The sequence below is a fragment of the Tachyglossus aculeatus genome, chromosome 10 (assembly GCF_015852505.1).
Source record: "Tachyglossus aculeatus isolate mTacAcu1 chromosome 10, mTacAcu1.pri, whole genome shotgun sequence".
In the NCBI taxonomy this organism is placed as follows: Eukaryota; Metazoa; Chordata; class Mammalia; order Monotremata; family Tachyglossidae; genus Tachyglossus; species Tachyglossus aculeatus.
Genome location: NC_052075.1, coordinates 2,667,068 through 2,689,076, shown reverse-complemented (window position 1 = coordinate 2,689,076; position 22,009 = coordinate 2,667,068). Strand labels below are relative to the sequence as shown.

At 43.7% G+C, this 22,009-nt stretch overlaps 1 protein-coding gene across 8 annotated transcripts in view; it reads left to right on the top strand.

Moving 5' to 3' along the window:
- Window positions 1-22,009, top strand: part of DOCK7 (dedicator of cytokinesis 7) — a 210,088-nt gene that overhangs the window by 17,221 nt on the left and 170,858 nt on the right. For all 8 annotated transcript variants that reach the window (XM_038752931.1, XM_038752930.1, XM_038752929.1 and 5 more), the window contains exons 2-3: window positions 9,244-9,349; window positions 19,806-19,981. In XM_038752931.1, coding sequence (XP_038608859.1) covers window positions 9,244-9,349; window positions 19,806-19,981 — 282 coding nt within the window. The remainder of the gene's footprint in view (window positions 1-9,243; window positions 9,350-19,805; window positions 19,982-22,009) is intronic.

Below are 22,009 nucleotides of genomic sequence, written 5' to 3'. Positions count from 1 at the left end.
GTGTTGTCCTCTCCCGAGGGCTTAATACGGTATTCTGCACACATTAAGTGCTGAATAAATGCCATGAATAGATAACAGCAAATGCATTTTTGCGTATGGACCACATTCCTTTAAGTTAAAATAAATACGAGCTACTCAGTTTCCTGGGAAAATAACCTGCAACAATCCAAGGACAGTGCACAGTTCCCACACCCGCAGTTCAAAATCGTGTTGCTGTTTGAAGAGCGAGGCCTGTTACCTTTCCCAACGTGGCGCAGCATTGTAACAAACCGGGCACGTGGGACGCGCCAAATAATGAACCAACTGAGAGTAAATTGTATAAAAAGGGCTAGGAATGAACACATTTTTGTAACAGCCACTTATGGGGTCACGTGTTTTCTTACAAAGAATCTAGTGTTAAGACGGCGTTTTATAAATTACCAGCCGACGCACTCGCTTGGCCCAAGATTGATAGACAATGTGACTATTTTTTCTGTTCTGATCCGCCCTTCTCTTTCCCCGCTCCTGTAATTCTTCTCATTTTGCCTTTTGTCCTTGGGTGCCTTTATTCATTCATTCATTCAATCAATCAATCGTATTTATTGAGCGCTTACTGTGTGCAGAGCACTGGACTAAGCGCTTGGGAAGTCCAAGTTGGCAACATATAGAGACAGTCCCTACCCAACAGTGGGCTCACATCATCATCATCATCATCAATCGTATTTATTGAGCGCTTACTATGTGCAGAGCACTGTACTAAGCGCTTGGGAAGTACAAATTGCCAACATATAGAGACCGTCCCTACCCAACAGTGGGCTCACAGTCTAAAAGGGGGGAGACAGAGAACAAAACCAAACATACTAACAAAATAAAATAAATAGAATAGATATGTACAAGTAAAATAAATACAGTAATAAATATGTACAAACATATATACAGGTGCCATGGGCAAGGGAAGGAGGTAAGATGAGGTATTTATTGAGCGCTTACTGTATTACGTATTGGTGACTGTGGGATAGGATCATTCTCCTTGTGAACCGTCTTATAAATCTCTCTCTGTGGCAAGCGTGTGCCTGCAGGGGTATAATCATTCATTCATTCATTCAGTCGTATTTATTGAGCGCTTACTGTGTGCAGAGCACTGGACTAAGCGCTTGGGAAGTACAAGTCAGCAACATAGAGAGACGGTCCCTACCCAACAGCGGGCTCACAGTCTAGAAGGGGGAGACAGACAACAGAACAAAACACGTGGACAGGTGTCAGGTCATCAGAATAAATAAAAAATCAAGCTAGATGCACATTATTAACAAAATAAATAGACTAGTAAATATGTACAAGTAAAATAGAGTAGAGATGGAAAGAGAGCCCCGGGCACCGGCCTCATTTCAGCTCATCTGGGGGTTTTCCGTCGCCGTCTTGGCTCTATATGTTGCCAACTTGTACTTCCCAAGCGCTTAGTCCAGTGCTCTGCACACAGTAAGCGCTCAATAAATACGATTGATGATGATGATTGAATCGAGCTAGTTTACAGGGGGAGAGTTTTGCTTCCAATTTCCCGTCTCGGCGTTGCAAAATTGGTGCCCGGATCCTTCCCCCAGTGTCCAGCCTTCCTGTCTGGACCTGCCAAATATGTAGGGTTTCATTTATTTCATTTAGGTTGTTGAGCAGTGCTAAACTAACAATCAATCAATCAGTCAGTCGTATTTATTGAGTGCTTACTGTGTGCAGAGCACTGTACTAAGTGCTTGGGAAGTACAAGTTGGCAACATATAGACAGTCCCTACCCAACACAAGAACCTCGCTAGAAAATAATCCATGTGTGTCTCCTAGTGATAGTTTGTTGGCTTTCTCACCCTAACTGTAGTATCCTGAAGGATTAGCCTGCTAAATCCAGGCTTTCCAACGCCTAGAGCCGAGAGAAAACCTGGCGAGGCCCTCCGAAATCACTACAAATTACAAATTTGGAAACAGACAAGGGCCAGGGATAATCCCTCTTGTATCAGGGTTTATACGGTCCTATCTCATTGTGATACAGTTCCACTGAAGAGGCCATTGCTTTAGATTTGTTTGTATATCAATCAATCAATCAATCGTATTTATTGAGCGCTTACTGTGTGCAGAGCAGTGGACTAAGCGCTTGGGAAGTCCAAGTTGGCAACATATAGAGACGGTCCCTACCCAACAATGGGCTCACAGTCTAGAAGGGGGAGACAGACCATAAGGCGAAGCATGTAGGCAGGTGTCAAAATCGTCAGAACAAATAGAATTAAAGCTATGTACAGTGAACTGCCAATCTTTCAGTCAATCATAGTTATTGAGCGCTTACTGTATGCAGAGCACTGTACTAAGCGCTTGGGAAGTACAAGTTGGCAACATATAGAGACAGTCCCTACCCTTTCCTGCCAAAGTGGAACATAGGAGCGCTGGGGAATCAGAGTACTTCACATGGCTCACCCAGATTTAAAGCAAGCAACCGGTTGTATTATTTGCATCGCGTGCAAAGCTGGGGACCAAGAACATGGGAGAGTACAGTAGCGTGAGGCGTAATCATAATAGTAATTGTGTTATTTGTTAAGCACTAAACATTAGGATAGATAGGAGACACATCTAGATTGGAGAAAAATTCTATTTGTTCTGATGATGACACCTGTCCACATGTTTTGTTGTCTTGTCTGTCTCCCCCGTCTAGACTGTGAGCCCGTTGTTGGGTGGGGACCGTCCCTATATGTTGCCAACTTGGACTTCCCAAGCACTTAGTACAGTGCTCTGCACACAGTAAGCGCTCAACAAGTACGATTGAATGAATCAGGAGATAAGTAGAAGGGAGAATAGGTACTGAATTCCCATTATACACATGAGGGAACTGAGGCCCAGAGAAGTGAAGTGACTTGCCCAGGGTCACAGAGCAGGCAAGCGGTGGTGCCGGGATTAGAACCCAGTGGAAATTTCAATATGGTGGATTAAAGAAGTAGAGAAACAAAGAAGACAGGGCTAAATTCAATACACATGAGGCACACAGGTGAATGTAGGACACATCTCTTTTCCCCACCCTATTTTCCCCCTACTGTCCTTTCCCGTGGAGGTTTCAGTAATGGTAGATTAAGGCAGTAGAGAAGTAAAGAAGACAGGGCTAAATCCAATACACATGAGGCACACAGGTGAAAGTAGGACACATCTCTTCTCCCCACCCTATTTTCCCCCTACTGTCCCTTCCCGTGGAGGTTTCAGTATGGTGGATTAAAGAAGTAGAGAAGCAAAGGAGACAAGGCTAAATTCAACACACATGAGGCACATAGGTGAATATAGGACACGTCTCTTCTCCCCACTCTATTTTCCCCCTACTGTCCCTTCCCGTGGAGGTTTCAATAATGGTGGATTAAAGAAGTAGTGAAGCAAAGAAGACGGGGCTAAATTCAATTCACCTGTGTGAGGCACACAGGTGAATGTAGGACACATCTCTTCTCCCCACCCTATTTTCCTCCTAATTGCCCTTCCCGTGGAGGTTTCAATAATGGTGGATTAAAGAAGTAGTGAAGCAAAGAAGACGGGGCTAAATTCAATTCACCTGTGTGAGGCACACAGGTGAATGTAGGACACATCTCTTCTCCCCACCCTATTTTCCTCCTAATTGCCCTTCCCGTGGAGGTTTCAATAATGGTGGATTAAAGAAGTAGAGAAGCAAAGAAGACAGGGCCAAATTCAATACACATGAGGCACACAGGTGAAAGTAGGACACATCTCTTTTCCCCACCCTATTTTCCCCCTACTGTCCCTTCCCATGGAGGTTTCAGTATGGTGGATTAAAGAAGTAGAGAAGCAAAGGAGACAAGGCTAAATTCAACACACATGAGGCACACAGGTGAATATAGAACACATCCCTTTTCCCCACCCTATTTTCCCCCTACTGTCCTTTCCCGTGGAGTTTTCAATAATGGTGGATTAAAGAAGTAGAGAAGCAAAGAAGACAGGGCTAAATTCGGCACACAGGTGAAAGTAGAACACATCTCTTTTCCCCACCCTATTTTCCCCCTACTGTCCTTTCCCGTGGAGGTTTCAATAATGGTGGATTAAAGAAGTAGAGAAGTAAAGAAGACAGGGCTAAATTCAATACACATGAGGCACACAGGTGAAAGCAGGGCACATCTCTTTTCCCCACCTTATTTTCCCCCTACCGTCCCTTCTCGTGGAGGTTTCAGTATAGTGGATTAAAGAAGTAGAGAAGCAGAGAAGACAAGGCTAAATTCAACACACATGAGGCACACAGGTGAATATAGAACACATCCCTTTTCCCCACCCTATTTTCCCCCTACTGCCCTTTCCCGTGGAGGTTTCAATAATGGTGGATTAAAGAAGTAGAGAAGCAAAGAAGACAGGGCTAAATTCGGCACACAGGTGAAAGTAGAACACATCTCTTTTCCCCACCCTATTTTCCCCCTACTGTCCTTTCCCGTGGAGGTTTCAATAATGGTGGATTAAAGAAGTAGAGAAGTAAAGAAGACAGGGCTAAATTCAATACACATGAGGCACACAGGTGAAAGCAGGACACATCTCTTTTCCCCACCTTATTTTCCCCCTACTGTGCCTTCCCGTGGAGGTTTCAGTATGGTGGATTAAAGAAGCAGAGAAGACAAGGCTAAATTCAACACACATGAGGCACACAGGTGAATATAGGACACATCTCTTCTCCCCACCCTATTTTCCCCCTACTGTCCCTTCCCGTGGAGGTTTCAGTATGGTGGATTAAAGAAGTAGAGAAGCAAAGAAGACAAGGCTGAATTCAACACACATGAGGCATACAGGTGAATATAGGACACATCTCTTTTCCCCACCGTATTTTTCCCCTATTGCCCCTTCCTGTGGAGGTTTCATTATGGTGGATTGAAGAAGTAGAGAAGCAAAGAAGACAGGGCTAAATTCAATACACATGAGGCACACAAGTGAATATAGGACATATCTCTTTTTCCCACCCTATTTTTCCCCCTACTGCCCCTTCCACATTTCTGCTTCACCAATGGACTTGAGTCCTCCCTCTCTCAGTACTTGGATACTTCTTTCCCCCCACCTCTCATTCATTCATTCAATTGTATTTATTGAGCGCTTACTGTGTGCAGAGCACTGTACTAAGCGCTTGGGAAGTACAAGTTGGCAACGTATAGAGACGGTCCCTACCCAACAACGGGCTCACAGTCTAGAAGGGGGAGACAGACAACAAAACATATTAACAAAATAAAATAGAGTAGTAATATGTACAAATAAAATAAATAGAGTAATAAATCTGTACAAACATATATACAGGTGCTGCGGGGAGGGGAAGGAGGTAGGGCGGGGGGGATGGGGACACATTTACATATCATTCCCCTTTTTAGACTGTGAGCCCACTGTTGGGTAGGGACTGTCTCTATATGTTGCCAATTTGTACTTCCCAAGTGCTTAGTACAGCGCTCTGCACATAGTAAGTGCTCAATAAATACGATTGATGATGATGATGATGATATCTTTAAACTTTCCCTTGTTCTTCAAATGCCGTCGAATCATTCCCGACCCATAGCGACGACTCCATCCCATCTTCTGCCGCAAAGTCGTTCTGGTAAGACTGTGAGCCCATTGTTGGGTAGGAACCGTCTCTATATGTTGCCAACTTGGACTTCCCAAGCGCTTAGTCCAGTGCTCTGCGCATAGTCAATACGATAGAATGAATGAATGAATAGAGGTTTCTCGGTGGGGATACGGAAGTGGTTTACCATCGTCGTCTTCGGCGGGGTAAAAAAACCCAAGTCTCTGCTGTGGTCTACGCTTTGATCATTTGATTCTTTCCCCTGCCGCTGCTGCCCGGCACAGGTGAAACGACCTCTTCTTACTGGTAATTCAGTATAGTATTTTTTCCCCATATCATGCCTACTAATGCTCTATACTTCTTTTAGACTGTGAGCCCACTGTTGGGTAGGGACTGTCTCTATACGTTGCCTATTTGTACTTCCCAAGCGCTTAGTACAGTGCTCTGCACATAGTAAGCGCTCAATAAATACAATTGATTGATTGATTGATTCCCCGAGTGCTTAGCACGGTGCTCTGTACAGAGTAAGCACTCTATAGATGCTTCTGATTGAAGAGATGCATCCCCAGAATCACTCACCTGGCCCTCTTTCTTCCTTCCCTCCTTCAATTCCCAGAAAAAGGTATTAGTAATGATGGCATTTATTAAGCGCTTACTATGTGCAAAGCACTGTTCGAAGCACTGGGGAGGTTACAGGGTGATCAGGTTGTCCCACGGGGGGCTCACAGTCTTCATCCCCATTTTACAGATGAGGTAACTGAGGCCCAGAGAAGTGAAGCGACTTGCCCAGAGTCACCCAGCTGACGATTGGCGGAGCCGGGATTTGAACCCATGACCTCTGACTCCAAAGCCCGGGCTCTTTCCACTGAGCCAGAGGAAGAGAAATAGATTTGGGGTTTATGAAAATACATAGGCAGAGGGGAGGTCGTCTAGACTGTGAGCCCACTGTTGGGTAGGGACCGTCTCTATATGTTGCCAACTTGTACTTCCCAAGCGCTTAGTACACTGCTCTGCACACAGTAAGCGCTCAATAAATACGGTTGAATGAATGAATGAATAGGCACATATGCAGGGACACGTGTAGGTAATATCCATTTTAAATAGGCTACGGTCTTAAATTTGTCAAAGATTTTTTTTAAAAAAGGGAAATATCAGATCTCCAATTTCCACAGTCTCAGTACCTCTTGTAACTTTGTGTTATTACAAGATGTTTTCCAAGAATGCAATGAAATTGTTCCAAGAACTGATACCATATTTCCTTCCTTAGTCTGCATTTCATTACAAATACATGGTGTTTTCTATCTGTGTTTCTTTTAGGCTGTGGAATGCAAAGGTCTTATTATTATTATTAATAATAATGGCATTTATTAAGCACTTACTATGTGCAAAGTTCTAAGCTGTGGGGAGGTTACAAGGTGATCAGGTTGTCCCACGGGGGTGCTCACAGTCTTCATCCCCCTTTTACAGATGAGGTAACTGAGGCCCAGAGAAGTGAAGTGACTTGCCCAAAGTCACACAGCTGACAATTGGCAGAGTTGGGATTTGAACCCATGACTTCTGACTCCAAAGCCCGTCCACTGAGCCACGCTGCTTCTCTAGTATTAATAGAGAAGCAGCATGGCATAGTGGAGAGACTCCCGGGCTCGGAAGTCAGAAGGTCATGGATTCTAATTCCGTCTCCGCCACTTTTCTGCTGTGTGACCTGGGGCAAGTCACTTCACTTCTCTGTGCCTCAGTTCCCTCATCTGTAAAATGGGGATTGAGACTGTAAGTCCCACGAGGAACAGGGACTGTATCTAACCCGAGTTTCTTGTGTCCACCCCAGCGCTTAGTACAGTACCTGGAGCATAGTAAGCACTTAACAAATAACATTATTATTAGTATTATTATTGTTCCCATCCAGGGATTTCCCCAAGTCTGGGAGCCTTTTTTTTTTTTAATGGCATTTATTAAGCGCTTACTATGTGCAGAGCACTGTTCTAAGCGCTGGGGAATTTACAGGGTGATCAGGTTGTCCCCCGTGGGGCTCACAGTCTTCATCCCCATTTGACAGATGAGGGAACTGAGGCCCAGAGAAGTGAAGTGACTTGCCCAAAGTCACACAGTTGACAAGTGGTGGAGCCGGGATTTGAACCCTTTGACCTCTGACTCCAAAGGCCGGGCTCTTTCCACTGAGCCACGCTGCTTCACCTTGTAACCTCCCCAGCGCTTAGAACCGTGCTTTGCCCATAGTAAGCGCTTAATAAATGCCATTATTATTAATAACAATTAATTATAATAATCAATTATATTATTAATAATAAATTATAGTAATTAATTATATCAATGATAATAAAGTATAATAATTAATTACACCATCAATAATAAATTATAATAATCAATTATATTAATGATAATAAATCATAATAATTAATTATATTAATGATAATAAATTACAATAATTAATTATATTAATGATAATAAATTATAATAATTAATCATATCAATGATAAATTATAATAATTAATTATATCAATGATAAATTATAATAATGAATTATGTTGATGATAAATCATAATAATCAATCATAATAATGATAATAAATTATAATAAATAATCATATTAATGATAATAAATTATAATAATTAATCATATTAATAATAATAAATTATAATAATTAATTATATCAATGGTAATTATAATAATTAATTATATCAATGATAAACTATAATAATGAATTATATTAATGATAAATTATAATAATCAATTACAATAATGATAATAAATCATAACAATTAATTATATTAATGATAATAAATTATATTAATTAATTATATTAATAATAATAAACTATGATAATTAATTATATCAATGATAAATTTTAATAATTAATTATATTAATGATAAACTATAACAATTAATTATATTAATGATAAATCATGACAATTGATTATAATAATGATAAATTATAATAATTGATTACATTAATGATAAATTATAATAATTGATTATATTAATGATAAATTATAATAATTGATTATATTAATGATAAATTATAATAATAATGATGATGATGACAATAATAATAACCGACTCATTCGCTGCCCACAACGAGCGGCTGTGTAGCGGGTGTGTAAACCCGCTGACCTTTAGTGGAGGAGGGCACTAAAGGAGAACAAAGGCAGTTGCTTTGGACGTTCGTTGGCTTTTATATCCAAAGGATTGTCTCCAGAGGCCCGCGGCCAGGCAAAGATGAGGGTTCATATTTCCCCGTTCTCTTGGAGCGACCCAATCCGTTAGCTCCCCGTTTGCTGAGAAAGAGGAAGTTGGCTGTTTTAAACCGAACAAAGGGTGCATTTTGGCAACACAGCGCCAGGAAAACATCCCGAATCTGAACTGTAGCTCTGACTCAGCCAGGGCTGGGCCCCAGGTCGAGCCCGGCCATCCTCATTTGAAAAACGGAGGAGGCGGCGGAGCTAGTTTTCCATATCGGGCTAATCTAGACCGCGCGGCCTAAAAGGACCCGTAAAATCAGCTTAGTAATTGCGAGGGGTCAGCCAAGTAGGAATTTTCATTGCCAACGATAAAAGCTGTTTCCTGAAATTTCTCGCTCGGAGGAAGGCAGCCGACTCAGTTAGACCTCGGCCTTTTAGTGAAAGAGCCATATTTGGTGGTTCTCTTTTCCAATCTGTCCTTTTCCTCGGAATGGTGAAATCGTGGTTTTCTTCCAGAACCGTGGCAGCCGAAGTGAGGAAGCAGATTTCGGGACAGTACGGCGGCTCTCCGCAGTTGCTGAAAAACCTCAACATTGTGGGGAACGTGGCCCATCACGCCGCCGTAAGTAGCTGCTCTTCCCCCCCGTCTGTTTTGGCGGGTGGCTCTGGCCAGACGTTTTTCCGAGCCGCGCCGGGCCGACGGTCCCTTGGGAAGTGGCCCCGCTTGCGGATGGGAAGTATCGTCGGGAAGGATGGGCTTGGGATTTAGCTTGCAGTGATTGGGAGGAGAGTAAGTATGGCGGGAAGTTGCCTGTGGATTGTGACACTTCAGCTGTCCGGCCGACTGCAAGACGTTCATCCTCAAACTTTCCCTCGGGATCTGGGCACCTTTATATTTTAAAATGTCTATTCATGGAGAATTCTTCCAATGAATCAATCAATCCATCGTATTTATTGAGCGCTTACTGTGTGCAGAGCACTGTACTAGGTGCTTGGGAAGTACAAATTGGCAACATATAGAGACAGTCCCTACCCGACAGCGGGCTCACAGTCTAAAAGGGGGAGACAGAAAACAAAAGCAAACATACTAACAAAATAAAATAAATAGAATAGGTAGGTACAAGTAAAATAAATAAATAGAGTAATGAGTATGTACAAACATATATACATATATACAGGTGCTGTGGGGAAGGGAAGGAGGTAAGATGGGGGATGGAGAGGGGGACGAGGGTTCATTCGTTCATTCAATCGTATTTATTGAGCGCTTACTGTATGCAGAGCACTGTACTAGGTGAGAAGCAGCATGGCTCAGTGGAAAGAACCCGGGCTTGGGAGTCAGAGGTCATGGGTTCTAATCCAGGCTCCACCACTTGTCACCTGTGTGACCTTGGGCAAGTCACTTCACTTCTCTGTGCCTCAGTTCCATCTTCTGTAAAATGGGCATTCATTCATTCATTCAGTTGTATTTATTGAGCGCTTACTGTGTGCAGAGCACTGTACTAAGCGCTTGGGAAGTCCAAGTTGGCAACATATAGAGACAGTCCCTGCCCAACAGCGGGCTCACAGTCTAGAAGGGGGAGACAGACAAACAAAACAAAACACATTAACGAAATAAAATAAATAGAATAAATATGTACATATAAAATAAATAAATAAATAGAGTGAACTGGCAGAGTAGAGTAGAAATCGGAGAGGTGATCCTCAATGAATTTGCATTCTAGTAGGGAGGCACACTAAATGTATATTGCAGGCGGGTGGAGAAAAACAGGAGTGGGAAGATATATCCATTAGTGCTACAGGGGAGGGGGTGAGAATCCAGTGGCTTAGTTGACATGGAAACGCTGAAGTCGCAATAGGGAGGGAAATAGGAGGGAGAGGTGAGACTGAGCCCCCTCTTTCCTCTCCCCCTCCCCATTCATTCATTTGTTCATTCAGTCGTATTTATTGAGTGCTTACTGTGTGCAGAGCACGGTACTAAGCACTTGGGAAGTCCAAGTTGGCAACATATAGAGACGGTCCCTACGCAACAGTGGGCTCACAGACTAGAAGGGGGAGACAGAGAGCAAAACAAAACATATTATCAAAATAAAATAAATAGAATAAATATGTACAAAATTAAATAAATAAATATAGAGTAATAAATACATACAAACATATATACATATATACAGGTGCTGTGGGGAGGGGAGGGAGGTAAGGCGGGGGGCATGGGGAGGGGGAGGAGGGGGAGAGGAAGGAGGGGGCTCAGTCTGGGAAGGCCTCCTGGAGGAGGTGAGCTCTCAGTAGGGCTTTGAAAGGAGGAAGAGAGCTAGCTTGGCGGATGTGCGGAGGGAGGGCATTCCAGGCCAGGGGGAGGATGTGGGCCGGGGGTCGTTGGTGGGATGGGTGAGAACGAGGCACGGTGAGGAGATTAGCGGCAGAGGAGCGGAGGGTGCGGGCTGGGCTGGAGAAGGAGAGAAGGGAGGTGAGGTAGGAGGGGGCGAGGGGATGGAGAGCTTTGAAGCCCAGGGTGAGGAGTTTTTTCCTGATGCATAGGTTGATAGGTAGCCACTGGAGATTTTTGAGGAGGGGATTAACATGCCCAGAGCGTTTCTGCACAAAGATAATCCGGGCAGCGGTGTGAAGTACGGATTGAAGTGGGGAGAGACAGGAGGATGGGAGATCAGAGAGGAGGCTGATGCAGTAATCCAGGATCGGGATAGGATGAGAGCTTGAATGAGCAGGGTAGCGGTGTGGATGGAGAGGAAAGGGCGGATCTTGGAGATGTTGCGGAGGTGAGACCGGCAGGTTTTGGTGACGGATCGGATGTGAGGGGTGAACGAGAGAGCGGAGTTGAGGATGACACCAAGGTTGCGGGCTTGTGAGACGGGAAGGATGGTAGTGCCGTCAACAGTGACGGGAAAGTCAGGGAGAGGGCAGGGTTTGGGAGGGAAGATAAAGAGTTCAGTCTTGGACATGTTGAGTTTTAGATGGCGGGCAGACATCCAGATGGAGATGTCCTGAAGGCAGGAGGAGATGCGAGCCTGGAGAGAGGGGGAGAGAACAGGGGCAGAGATGGAGATCTGGGTGTCATCGGCATAGAGATGATAGTTGAAGCCGTGGGAGCGAATGAGTTCACCAAGGGAGTGAGTGTAGATCGAGAACAGAAGGGGATCAAGAACTGACCCTTGAGGAACCCCTACAGTAAGGGGATGCGAGGGGGAGGAGGAGCCCGCAAAAGAGACTTAGAATGAATGGCCGGAGAGATCAGAGGAGAACCAGGAGAGGACGGAGTCTTTGAAGCCCTCACCCTACCTCCTTCCCCTCCCCACAGCACCTGTATATACGTTTGTACAGATTTATTACTCTATTTATTTTACTTGTACGTATTTACTATTCTATTTATTTTGTTAATGATGTGCATCTAGCTTTACTTCTATTTATTCTGATGCCTTGACACCTGTCCGCATGTTTTGTTTTGTTGTCTATGTCCCCCTTCTAGACTGTGAGCCTGTTGTTGGGTAGGGACCGTTCCTATATGTCACCAACTTGTACTTCCCAAGCGCTTAGTACAGTGCTCTGCACACAGTAAGCGCTCAATAAATACAATTGAATGAGTGAATGTCCTCATGTTTTGTTCTGTTGTCTGTCTCCCCCTCCTAGACTGTGAGCCCGTTGTTGGGTAGGGACCGTTTCTACATGTCGCCAACTTGTACTTCCCAAGCACTTAGTACAGTGCTCTGCACACAGTAAGCGCTCAATAAATATGATTGAATGGATGAATGAATGAATATTAATCAGGGAAGGCTTCCTGGAGATATGTGATTTCAGAAGCATCATGACCCAGTGGAAAGAGCACAGTCGTGGGAGTCAGAGGACCTGGGTTCGAATACTGGTTCTCCCACTTGCCTGCTTTGTGACCGTGGGCCAGTCACTTAGCTTCTCTGTGCCTCGGTTTCCTCATCTCTAAAATGAGGACTAAATATCTGTTCTCCCTCCTGTCTAGACTGTGAGCCCTAGGTGGAACAGGGATTTTGTGTGACCTGATTATCTGGTGTCTACCCCAGTGTTTAGTTCAATTTCTTAGTATATAGTAAGTTCTTAAGAAATACCATTCTTCTTCTCCTTCTCTTTCTCCTTCTCATCCTCCTTCTTCCCTTGAAGATGGGGAGAACCATGGCTTAGCAGTGTGAAGCGGGAAGGAGCTACAGGTGATAGTAATAATAATGATGGTATTTATTATTCATTATGATGACTGTGAGCCCCATGCAGGACAACCTGATCACCTTGTATCTCCCCCCCCCAGTGCTTAGAACAGTGCTTTGCACATAGTAAGCGCTTAACAAATGCCATTATTACTATTATTAAGCGCTTACTATGTGCAAAGCACTGTTCTAAGCGCTGGGGAGGTTACAAGGTGATGAGGTTGTCCCACGGGGGGCTCACAGTCTTAATCCCCATTTTACAGATGAGGTGACTGAGGCCCAGAGAATTGAAGTGACTTGCCCAAAGTCACACAGCTGACAATTGGCAGAGCTGGGATTTGAACCCACAACCTCTGACTCCAAAGCCCGGGCTCCTTCCACTGAGCCACGCTGCTGCTTAGTTACACGACCCCCCCCCCCCCCCCGAGCCAGGAGGCCTTCCCAGACTGAGCCCCTTCCTTCCTCTCCCCCTCGTCCCCCTCTCCATCCCCCCATCTTACCTCCTTCCCTTCCCCACAGCACCTGTGTATATGTATATGTTTGTACATATCTATTACTCTATTTATTTTACTTGTACATATCTATTCTATTTATTTTATTTTGTTAGTATGTTTGGTTTTGTTCTCTGTCTCCCCCTTTTAGACTATGAGCCCACTGTTGGGCAGGGACTGTCTCTATATGTTGCCAACTTGTACTTCCCAAGCGCTTAGTACAGTGCTCTGCACACAGTAAGCGCTCAATAAATACGATTGATTCTCTTGGTAGGAAAGTCATGAGCACGGGATCAGAGGCAGGACAGTCTAGAGTGAGGCACAGTGAACAGGTGAGATCGACAGGAATGAAGAGTGTGAGATTGCGTTATGGGGAGCGTGGCGGGAAAGTGATGGGAAAGTTAGGAGGAGGAGATTATTTGAAGGCAGGGTTGGGGAGTTCAATTTTGGACTTGTTGAGCTTGGGATGCCTGCAGGGCATCCATGGTGAAATATCTTGGAGGCAGAGAAGAAGAGAGAGAGAGATTGGCGAGTCATCCATGAAGAGGCCGGGGGTGGAAAGAGCGGATGAGCCCCGGACGGGAATGAGTGGAAATGGAGAACAGATCCGGACCCAGAACTGAGCCTTAAGGGCCAACTCTAGTTAGAAAGCGGGAGGCGGAGGAGGAGCTGGCAATGACCCAGAAGGAGGGCCCGGAAAAGTAGGAGGAGAACCAGTTCTGGCAGCAAAGCAGTTGGCAAGGTCATCAGGGCGAGGGACTGAGGAAGGAATCAGAAGTCCGGAATAGAGGATTCCGGCCGTGGGCGTTGGAGTCGTCATCATCATCAATCGTCAATCGTATTTATTGAGCGCTTACTATGTGCAGAGCACTGTACTAAGCGCTTGGGAGGTACAAATTGGCAACATATAGAGACAGTCCCTACCCAACAGGGGGCTCACAGTCTAAAAGGGGGGAGACAGAGAACAAAATCAAACATACTAACAAAATAAAATGAATAGATATGTACAAGTAAAATAAATAAATAAATAGAGTAATAAATATGTACAAACATATATACATATATACAGGTGCTGTGGGGAGGGGAAGGAGATAAGATGGGGGGATGGAGAGGGGGGCGAGGGGGAGAGGAAGGAAGGGGCTCAGTCTGGGAAGGCCTCCTGGAGGAGGTGAGCTCTCAGCAGGGCTTTGAAGGGAGGAAGAGAGCTAGCTTGGCGGATGGGCAGAGGGATTGGGGGCATTCCAGGCCCGGGGGAGGACGTGGGCTGGGGGTCGATGGCGGGACGGGCGAGAACGAGGTACAGGGAGGAGATTAGTGGCCGAGGAGCGGAGGGTGCGGGCTGGGCTGGAGAAGGAGAGAAGGGAGGTGAGGTAGGAGGGGGCCAGGGGATGGACAGCCTGGAAGCCCAGGGTGAGGAGTTTCTGCCTGATGCGCAGATTGATTGGTAGCCACTGGAGATTTTTGAGGATTTTTGAGATTTTTGTCGTCAAAATTTTTGACGTCAAAATTTTGATGACTCAAAATTTTTGAGTCGTCAGTAAGGGAGAGCAAATAATGTTGCTGAGCCGAGGAGAGGGCAGAGGGAGAGCAGGTGAGGATGAATTTGAGGTGGACAAGGTCAGCCCGGTGCCCGGATTTTTGCCCAAAGGGCTCCGTGGCCCACATTCGGGATAATAAACAGTTTTGGAGGATGCCCAGTTTGGGGGAACCAATTGCCAAACCGCGGAGCGTGGTTGAAAATGTGACCGTCCCAGTGCCGAGAGTCAAAGACCATCAGAGGTGCCCATCAGCCTAGCGGGGGGCTAGTACAGTGCTCTGTACACAGTAAGCGCTCAATAAATACCATTAAATGGATGAATGAATGAATATTAATCGGGAAAGCCTTCCTGGAGATATGTGATTTCAGCAGCATCGCGACTTTCGAGGAGGGAAAGGGGGCTTGGGTGTGCCTGGGCCCTAGACGTGGCTGGATTCATTCATTCATTCATTCAATCGTATTTATTGAGCGCTTACTGTGTGCAGAGCACTGTACTAAGCGCTTGGGAAGGACAAGTGGGCAACATATAGAGACGGTCCCTACCCAGCGCTGGATGCACATAAGTATTTGATTGGATGTTGTCGGGAGGACAGGATTTACAGAGGTGGAGTCCAGTCAGGGAAGGAGTCTCGAAAGAGGTGTAAATTAACATCATCATCATCAATCGTATTTATTGAGCGCTTACTAGCAGAGCACTGTACTAAGCGCTTGGGAAGTACAAATTGGCAACATCTAGAGACAGTCCCTACCCAACAGTGGGCTCACAGTCTAAAAGGGGGAGACAGAGAACAAAACCAAACATACTAACAAAATAAACATGTGATGTGTTGCTGGAGTGAGCTTTTACTGATCTGTAAAAAAATAAACTTAATAGATTTAAAGAGATCAATAGATTCAAAGAGATCGATCACTCAATCAGTGGTATTTACCGAGCCCTTATTGTGTGCAGAGCAGAGCACTGTATGGGTTTGAATCCCGGCTCTGCCACATGTCTGCTGTGTGACCTTGGGCAAGTCACTTAACTTCTCTGAGCCTGTTACCTCATCTGTAAAATGGGGATTGACTGTGAGCCCCACATGGGACAACCTGATCACGTTATATCCCCCCAGCGCTTTGAACAGTGCTTTGCACATAGTAAGCGCTTAACAAATGCCATTATTATTATTATTATTATTATTAAATGCTTTGGAGTAGGTAGACACAATCCCTGCCCGAAAGAGATAATCTTTAGATTTTCAGATCTGACTACTCCCAATGAATGGATGAATTATGTAAATAATGGTTAAAGTCCGATATTTTTCCTCAGGGCAAATCATTTTTTTGTTGCATTTTGGCCTTTAGTTCTGAGGAACTGAGAAAACCTATGGTTGTTTTGAAACTTTTATTGCTGAAGCCAGTCGTTTTTTTTTTTTTTTGGTTCCTGTTTACTTCCATCAGCGTGGCTCAGTGGAAGGAGCCCGGGCTTTGGAGTCAGAGGTCATGGGTTCGAATCCCGGCTCCGCCACATGTCTGCTGTGTGACCTTGGGCAAGTCACTTAACTTCTCTGAGCCTCAGTTCCCTCATCTGTAAAATGGGGATTAAGACTGTGAGCCCCACGTGGGACAACCTGATCACTTTGTATCCCCCCAAGCGCTTAGAACAGTGCTTTGCACATAGTAAGCGCTTAACAAATGCCAACATTATTATTATTATTATTATTCCATCTGCAAACCAAGTCACACTCCTGGGAAAGACAGTGTACTCTAAGACTGGTTAAGCTTTCCAGTGTAATTTAGCCTGAAAGCTTCTCTGCCAACGATAGCATTTGTTTTCAGCCGCAGCGTAGGGTGGATAAGCTCCATTGCTGGTTTTAAAAACAATTATAGGATCCTGAGGTCTTATGGCAGCTATAATTTTGGAGATTAAATATCTCTGTGGGCATCCTCGATTGCAGTCAATCAATCAATCAATCAATCGTATTTATTGAGCGCTTACTATGTGCAGAGGCTAGTGGTGTGATTGAAAGTGAAACTAGCTTCCTATTTATTATGGAGTTTCCATCTGTTTGGAAAAGCAGTAACGTAAATGGATAATGAAACATATAGAGACAGTCCCTACCCAACAGTGGGCTCACAGTCTAGAAGGGGGAGACAGAGAAGAAAACAAAACATATTAACAAAATAAAATAAATAGAATTCATTCATTCATTCAGTCGTATTTATTGAGTGCTCACTGTGTGCAGAGCACTGGACTAAACGCTTGGGAAGTACAAGTTGGCAACATATAGAGAAGGTCCCTACCCAACAGTGGGCTCACAGTCTAGAAGGGGGAGACAGACAACAAAACAAAACATATTAACAAAGTAAAATAAATAGAATGCATTCATTCATTCAGTCGTACTTATTGAGCGCTCACTGTGTGCAGAGCACTGGACTAAACGCTTGGGAAGTACAAGTTGGCAACATATAGAGAAGGTCCCTACCCAACAGCGGGCTCACAGTCTAGAAGGGGGAGACAGAGAACAAACCAAAACGTATTAACAAAATAAAATAAATAGAATTCATTCATTCATTCAGTAGTATTTATTGAGCGCTTACTATGTGCAGAGCACTGGACTAAGCGCTTGGGAAGTCCAAGTTGGCAACATCTAGAGACAGTCCCTACCCAACAGTGGGCTCACAGTCTAGAAGGGGGAGACAGAGAACAAAACAAAACATATTAACAAAGTAAAATAAATAGAATTAATTAATTAATTCATTCATTGTCGTATTTATTGAGCGCTCGCTGTGTGCAGAGCACTGGACTAAGCGCTTCGGAAGAACAAGTTGGCAACATATAGAGACGGTCCCTACCCAGCAGTGGGCTCACAGTCTAGAAGGGGGAGACAGAGAACAAAACAAAACATATTAACCCAATAAAATAAATAGAATTCATTCATTCATTCAATAGTATTTATTGAGCGCTTACTATGTGCAGAGCACTGGACTAAGCGCTTGGGAAGTACAAGTTGGCAACATAGAGAGACGATCCCTACCCAACAACGGGCTCACAGTCTAGAAGGGGGAGGCAGACAACAAAACAAAACACGCGAACAGGTGTCAAGTCATCAGAATAAATAGAAGTAAAGGTAGACACACATCATTAACAAAATAAAATAAATAGAATAGTAAATGCTTATCTTTGTAGCAGAGGTCTCAAGGATGAACGTTGGCGGGGAGGGCTCAGTTTTTGTTTTTAAATGCAAACTTTTTCACTTCTCTAGTCTTGATTGTGCTGTTGGGCAGAGGTGTGCAGGAAAAACCGGGTTATGACCCTAGACTGTAAACTCACTGCAGGCAGAGAATGTGTGTACCAACTCCATTCATTCATCCACAGCACCTGTATATATGTTTGTACATATTTATTACTCTATTTATTTTACTTGTACATATTTATTCTATTTATTTTATTCTGTTAATATGTTTTGTTTTGTTCCCTGTCTCCCCCTTCTAGACCGTGAGCCCGTTGTTGGGTAGGGACCGTCTCTAGATGTTGCCGACTTGGACTTCCCAAGCGCTTAGTCCAGTGCTCTGCACACAGTCAGCGCTCGATAAATCCGAATGAATGAATGAATGATTTCATCCAATCGTATTTATTCAGCGCTCACTGTGTGCAGAGCACTGGACTAAGCTTTGCATTCATTCATTCATTCATTCATTCATTCAGTCGCATTTATTGAGCACTTACTGTGTGCAGAGCACTGGACTAAGCGCTTGGGGAGTCCAAGTTGGCAGCATCTAGAGACGGTCCCTACCCAACAGTGGGCTCACAGTCTAAAAGGGGGAGACACAGAACAGAACCAAACATACTAACAAAATAAAATAAATAGAATTCATTCATTCATTCAATCGTATTTACTGAGCGCTTACTGTGTGCAGAGCACTGTACTAAGCGCTTGGGGAGTCCAAGTTGGCAACATATAGAGACGGTCCCTACCCATCAATGGGCTCACAGTCTAGAAAGGGGAAGCTTTTGAGAGAATACACCATAAAAATAAACAGAAACATTCCCTGCCCACAACGAGCTTACGTATTGTACTCTCCCAAACGCTTAGTAGGATGCCCTGCACATAGTAAGCGCTCAGTAAATACCCTCGATTGATTAAGATTACATCTTGTAGCGTGGCTCAATGGAAAGAGCCCGGGCTTGGGAGTCAAAGGTCAAGGGTTCAAATCCTGGCTCCGCCACTTAATAATAATAATGTTGGCATTTGTTAAGCGCTTACTATATGCAAAGCACTGTTCTAAGCGCTGGGGGGGGATACAAAGTGATCAGGTTGTCCCATGTGGGGTTCACAGTCTCAATCTTTTAGACTGTGAGCCCACTGTTGGGTAGGGACTGTCTCTATGTGATGCCAATTTGTACTTCCCAAGCGCTTAGTACAGTGCTCTGCACATAGTAAGCGCTCAATAAATACGATTGATTGATTGATTGATTGATTAATCCCCATTTTCCAGGTGAGGTCACTGAGGCCCAGAGAAGTGAAGTGACTTGCCCAAGGTCACACCGCAGACGTGTGGATTCGAACCCATGACCTCTGATTCCAAAGCCCGGGCTCTTTCCACTGAGCCACGCTGACTGGAGCGTGACCTTGGGCAAGCCGCTTAACTTGTCAGTGCCTCAGTTGCCTCATCTGTCAAATGGGGATGAAGACTGTGAGCCCCACGTGGGACAACCTGATCACCTTGCATCCCCCCCAGCGCTTAGAACAGTGCTTTAAGCGCTTAGTACGGTGCTCTGCGCACAGTAAGCGCTCAATAAATACGATTGGTCTTGGATTAGAGAATTTGAGTTGCGTTTCTCTTTTTCCCCGGACAAATTTTCCTGCTGCTGCTGTTGTTTTATAGGTTCCCCTTACGGAAGCCGTGGATCCCGTGGATTTGGAAGATTACCTGATTACTCACCCGCTGGCTATGGAGTCCGGGCCTTTGCGGGATCTGCTGGAATTTCCTCCAGACGACGTGGAAGTTATTTACAGTCCGAGGGACTGCAGAACGCTTGTCTCTGCTGTTCCCGAAGAAAGGTATGGTGCCTCCAACCTTTATTTATTGATCTATTTATCTATTTCTATTAATGTCCGTCTCTCCCTCTAATAATAATTAATAATGGCATTTATTAAGCGCTTACTATGTGCAAAGCACTGTTCTGAGCGCTGGTTCCCGAAGAAAGGTATACCAGCCTTTATTTATTGATCTATTTATCTATTTCTATTAATGTCTGTCTCTCCCTCTAATAATAATTAATAATGGCATTTATTAAGCGCTTACTATGTGCAAAGCACTGGTCTGCGCGCTGGTTCCCGAAGAAAGGTATACCAGTCTTTATTTATTGATCTATTTATCTATTATTTCTATTAATGTCTGTCTCTCCCTCTAATAATAATTAATAATGGCATTTATTAAGCGCTTACTATGTGCAAAGCACTGGTCTGAGCGCTGGTTCCCGAAGAAAGGTATACCAGCCTTTATTTATTGATCTATTTATCTATTTCTATTAATGTCTGTCTCTCCCTCTAATAATAATTAATAATGGCATTTATTAAGCGCTTACTATGTGCAAAGCACTGGTCTGCGCGCTGGTTCCCGAAGAAAGGTATACCAGTCTTTATTTATTGATCTATTTATTTATTTCTATTAATGTCTGTCTCTCCCTCTAATAATAATTAATAATGGCATTTATTAAGCGCTTACTATATGCAAAGCGCTGTTCTGAGCGCTGGTTCCCGAAGAAAGGTATGGTGCCTCCAACCTTTATTTATTGATCTATTTATCTATTTCTATTAACGTCTGTCTCTCCCTCTAATAATAATTAATAGTGGCATTTATTAAGCGCTTACTATGTGCAAAGCACTGTTCTGAGCGCTGGTTCCCGAAGAAAGGTATACCAGCCTTTATTTATTGATCTGTTTATCTATTTCTATTAATGTCTGTCTCTCCCTCTAATAATAATTAATAGTGGCATTTATTAAGCGCTTACTATGTGCAAAGCGCTGTTCTGAGCGCTGGTTCCCGAAGAAAGGTATGGTGCCTCCAACCTTTATTTATTGATCTATTTATCTATTTCTATTAACGTCTGTCTCTCCCTCTAATAATAATTAATAGTGGCATTTATTAAGCGCTTACTATGTGCAAAGCGCTGTTCTGAGCGCTGGTTCCCGAAGAAAGGTATACCAGCCTTTATTTATTGATCTGTTTATCTATTTCTATTAATGTCCGTCTCTCCCTCTAATAATAATTAATAATGGCATTTATTAAGCGCTTACTATGTGCAAAGCGCTGTTCTGAGCGCTGGTTCCCGAAGAAAGGTATACCAGCCTTTATTTATTGATCTATTTATCTATTTCTATTAATGTCCATCTCTCCCTCTAATAATAATTAATAATGGCATTTATTAAGCGCTTACTATGTGCAAAGCACTGGTCTGAGCGCTGGTTCCCGAAGAAAGGTATACCAGTCTTTATTTATTGATCTATTTATTTATTTCTATTAATGTCTGTCTCTCCCTCTAATAATAATTAATAATGGCATTTATTAAGCGCTTACTATATGCAAAGCACTGTTCTGAGCGCTGGTTCCCGAAGAAAGGTATGGTGCCTCCAACCTTTATTTATTGATCTATTTATCTATTTCTATTAACGTCTGTCTCTCCCTCTAATAATAATTAATAGTGGCATTTATTAAGCGCTTACTATGTGCAAAGCACTGTTCTGAGCGCTGGTTCCCGAAGAAAGGTATACCAGCCTTTATTTATTGATCTGTTTATCTATTTCTATTAATGTCTGTCTCTCCCTCTAATAATAATTAATAGTGGCATTTATTAAGCGCTTACTATGTGCAAAGCGCTGTTCTGAGCGCTGGTTCCCGAAGAAAGGTATACCAGCCTTTATTTATTGATCTGTTTATCTATTTCTATTAATGTCTGTCTCTCCCTCTAATAATAATTAATAGTGGCATTTATTAAGCGCTTACTATGTGCAAAGCGCTGTTCTGAGCGCTGGTTCCCGAAGAAAGGTATACCAGCCTTTATTTATTGATCTATTTATTCATTTCTA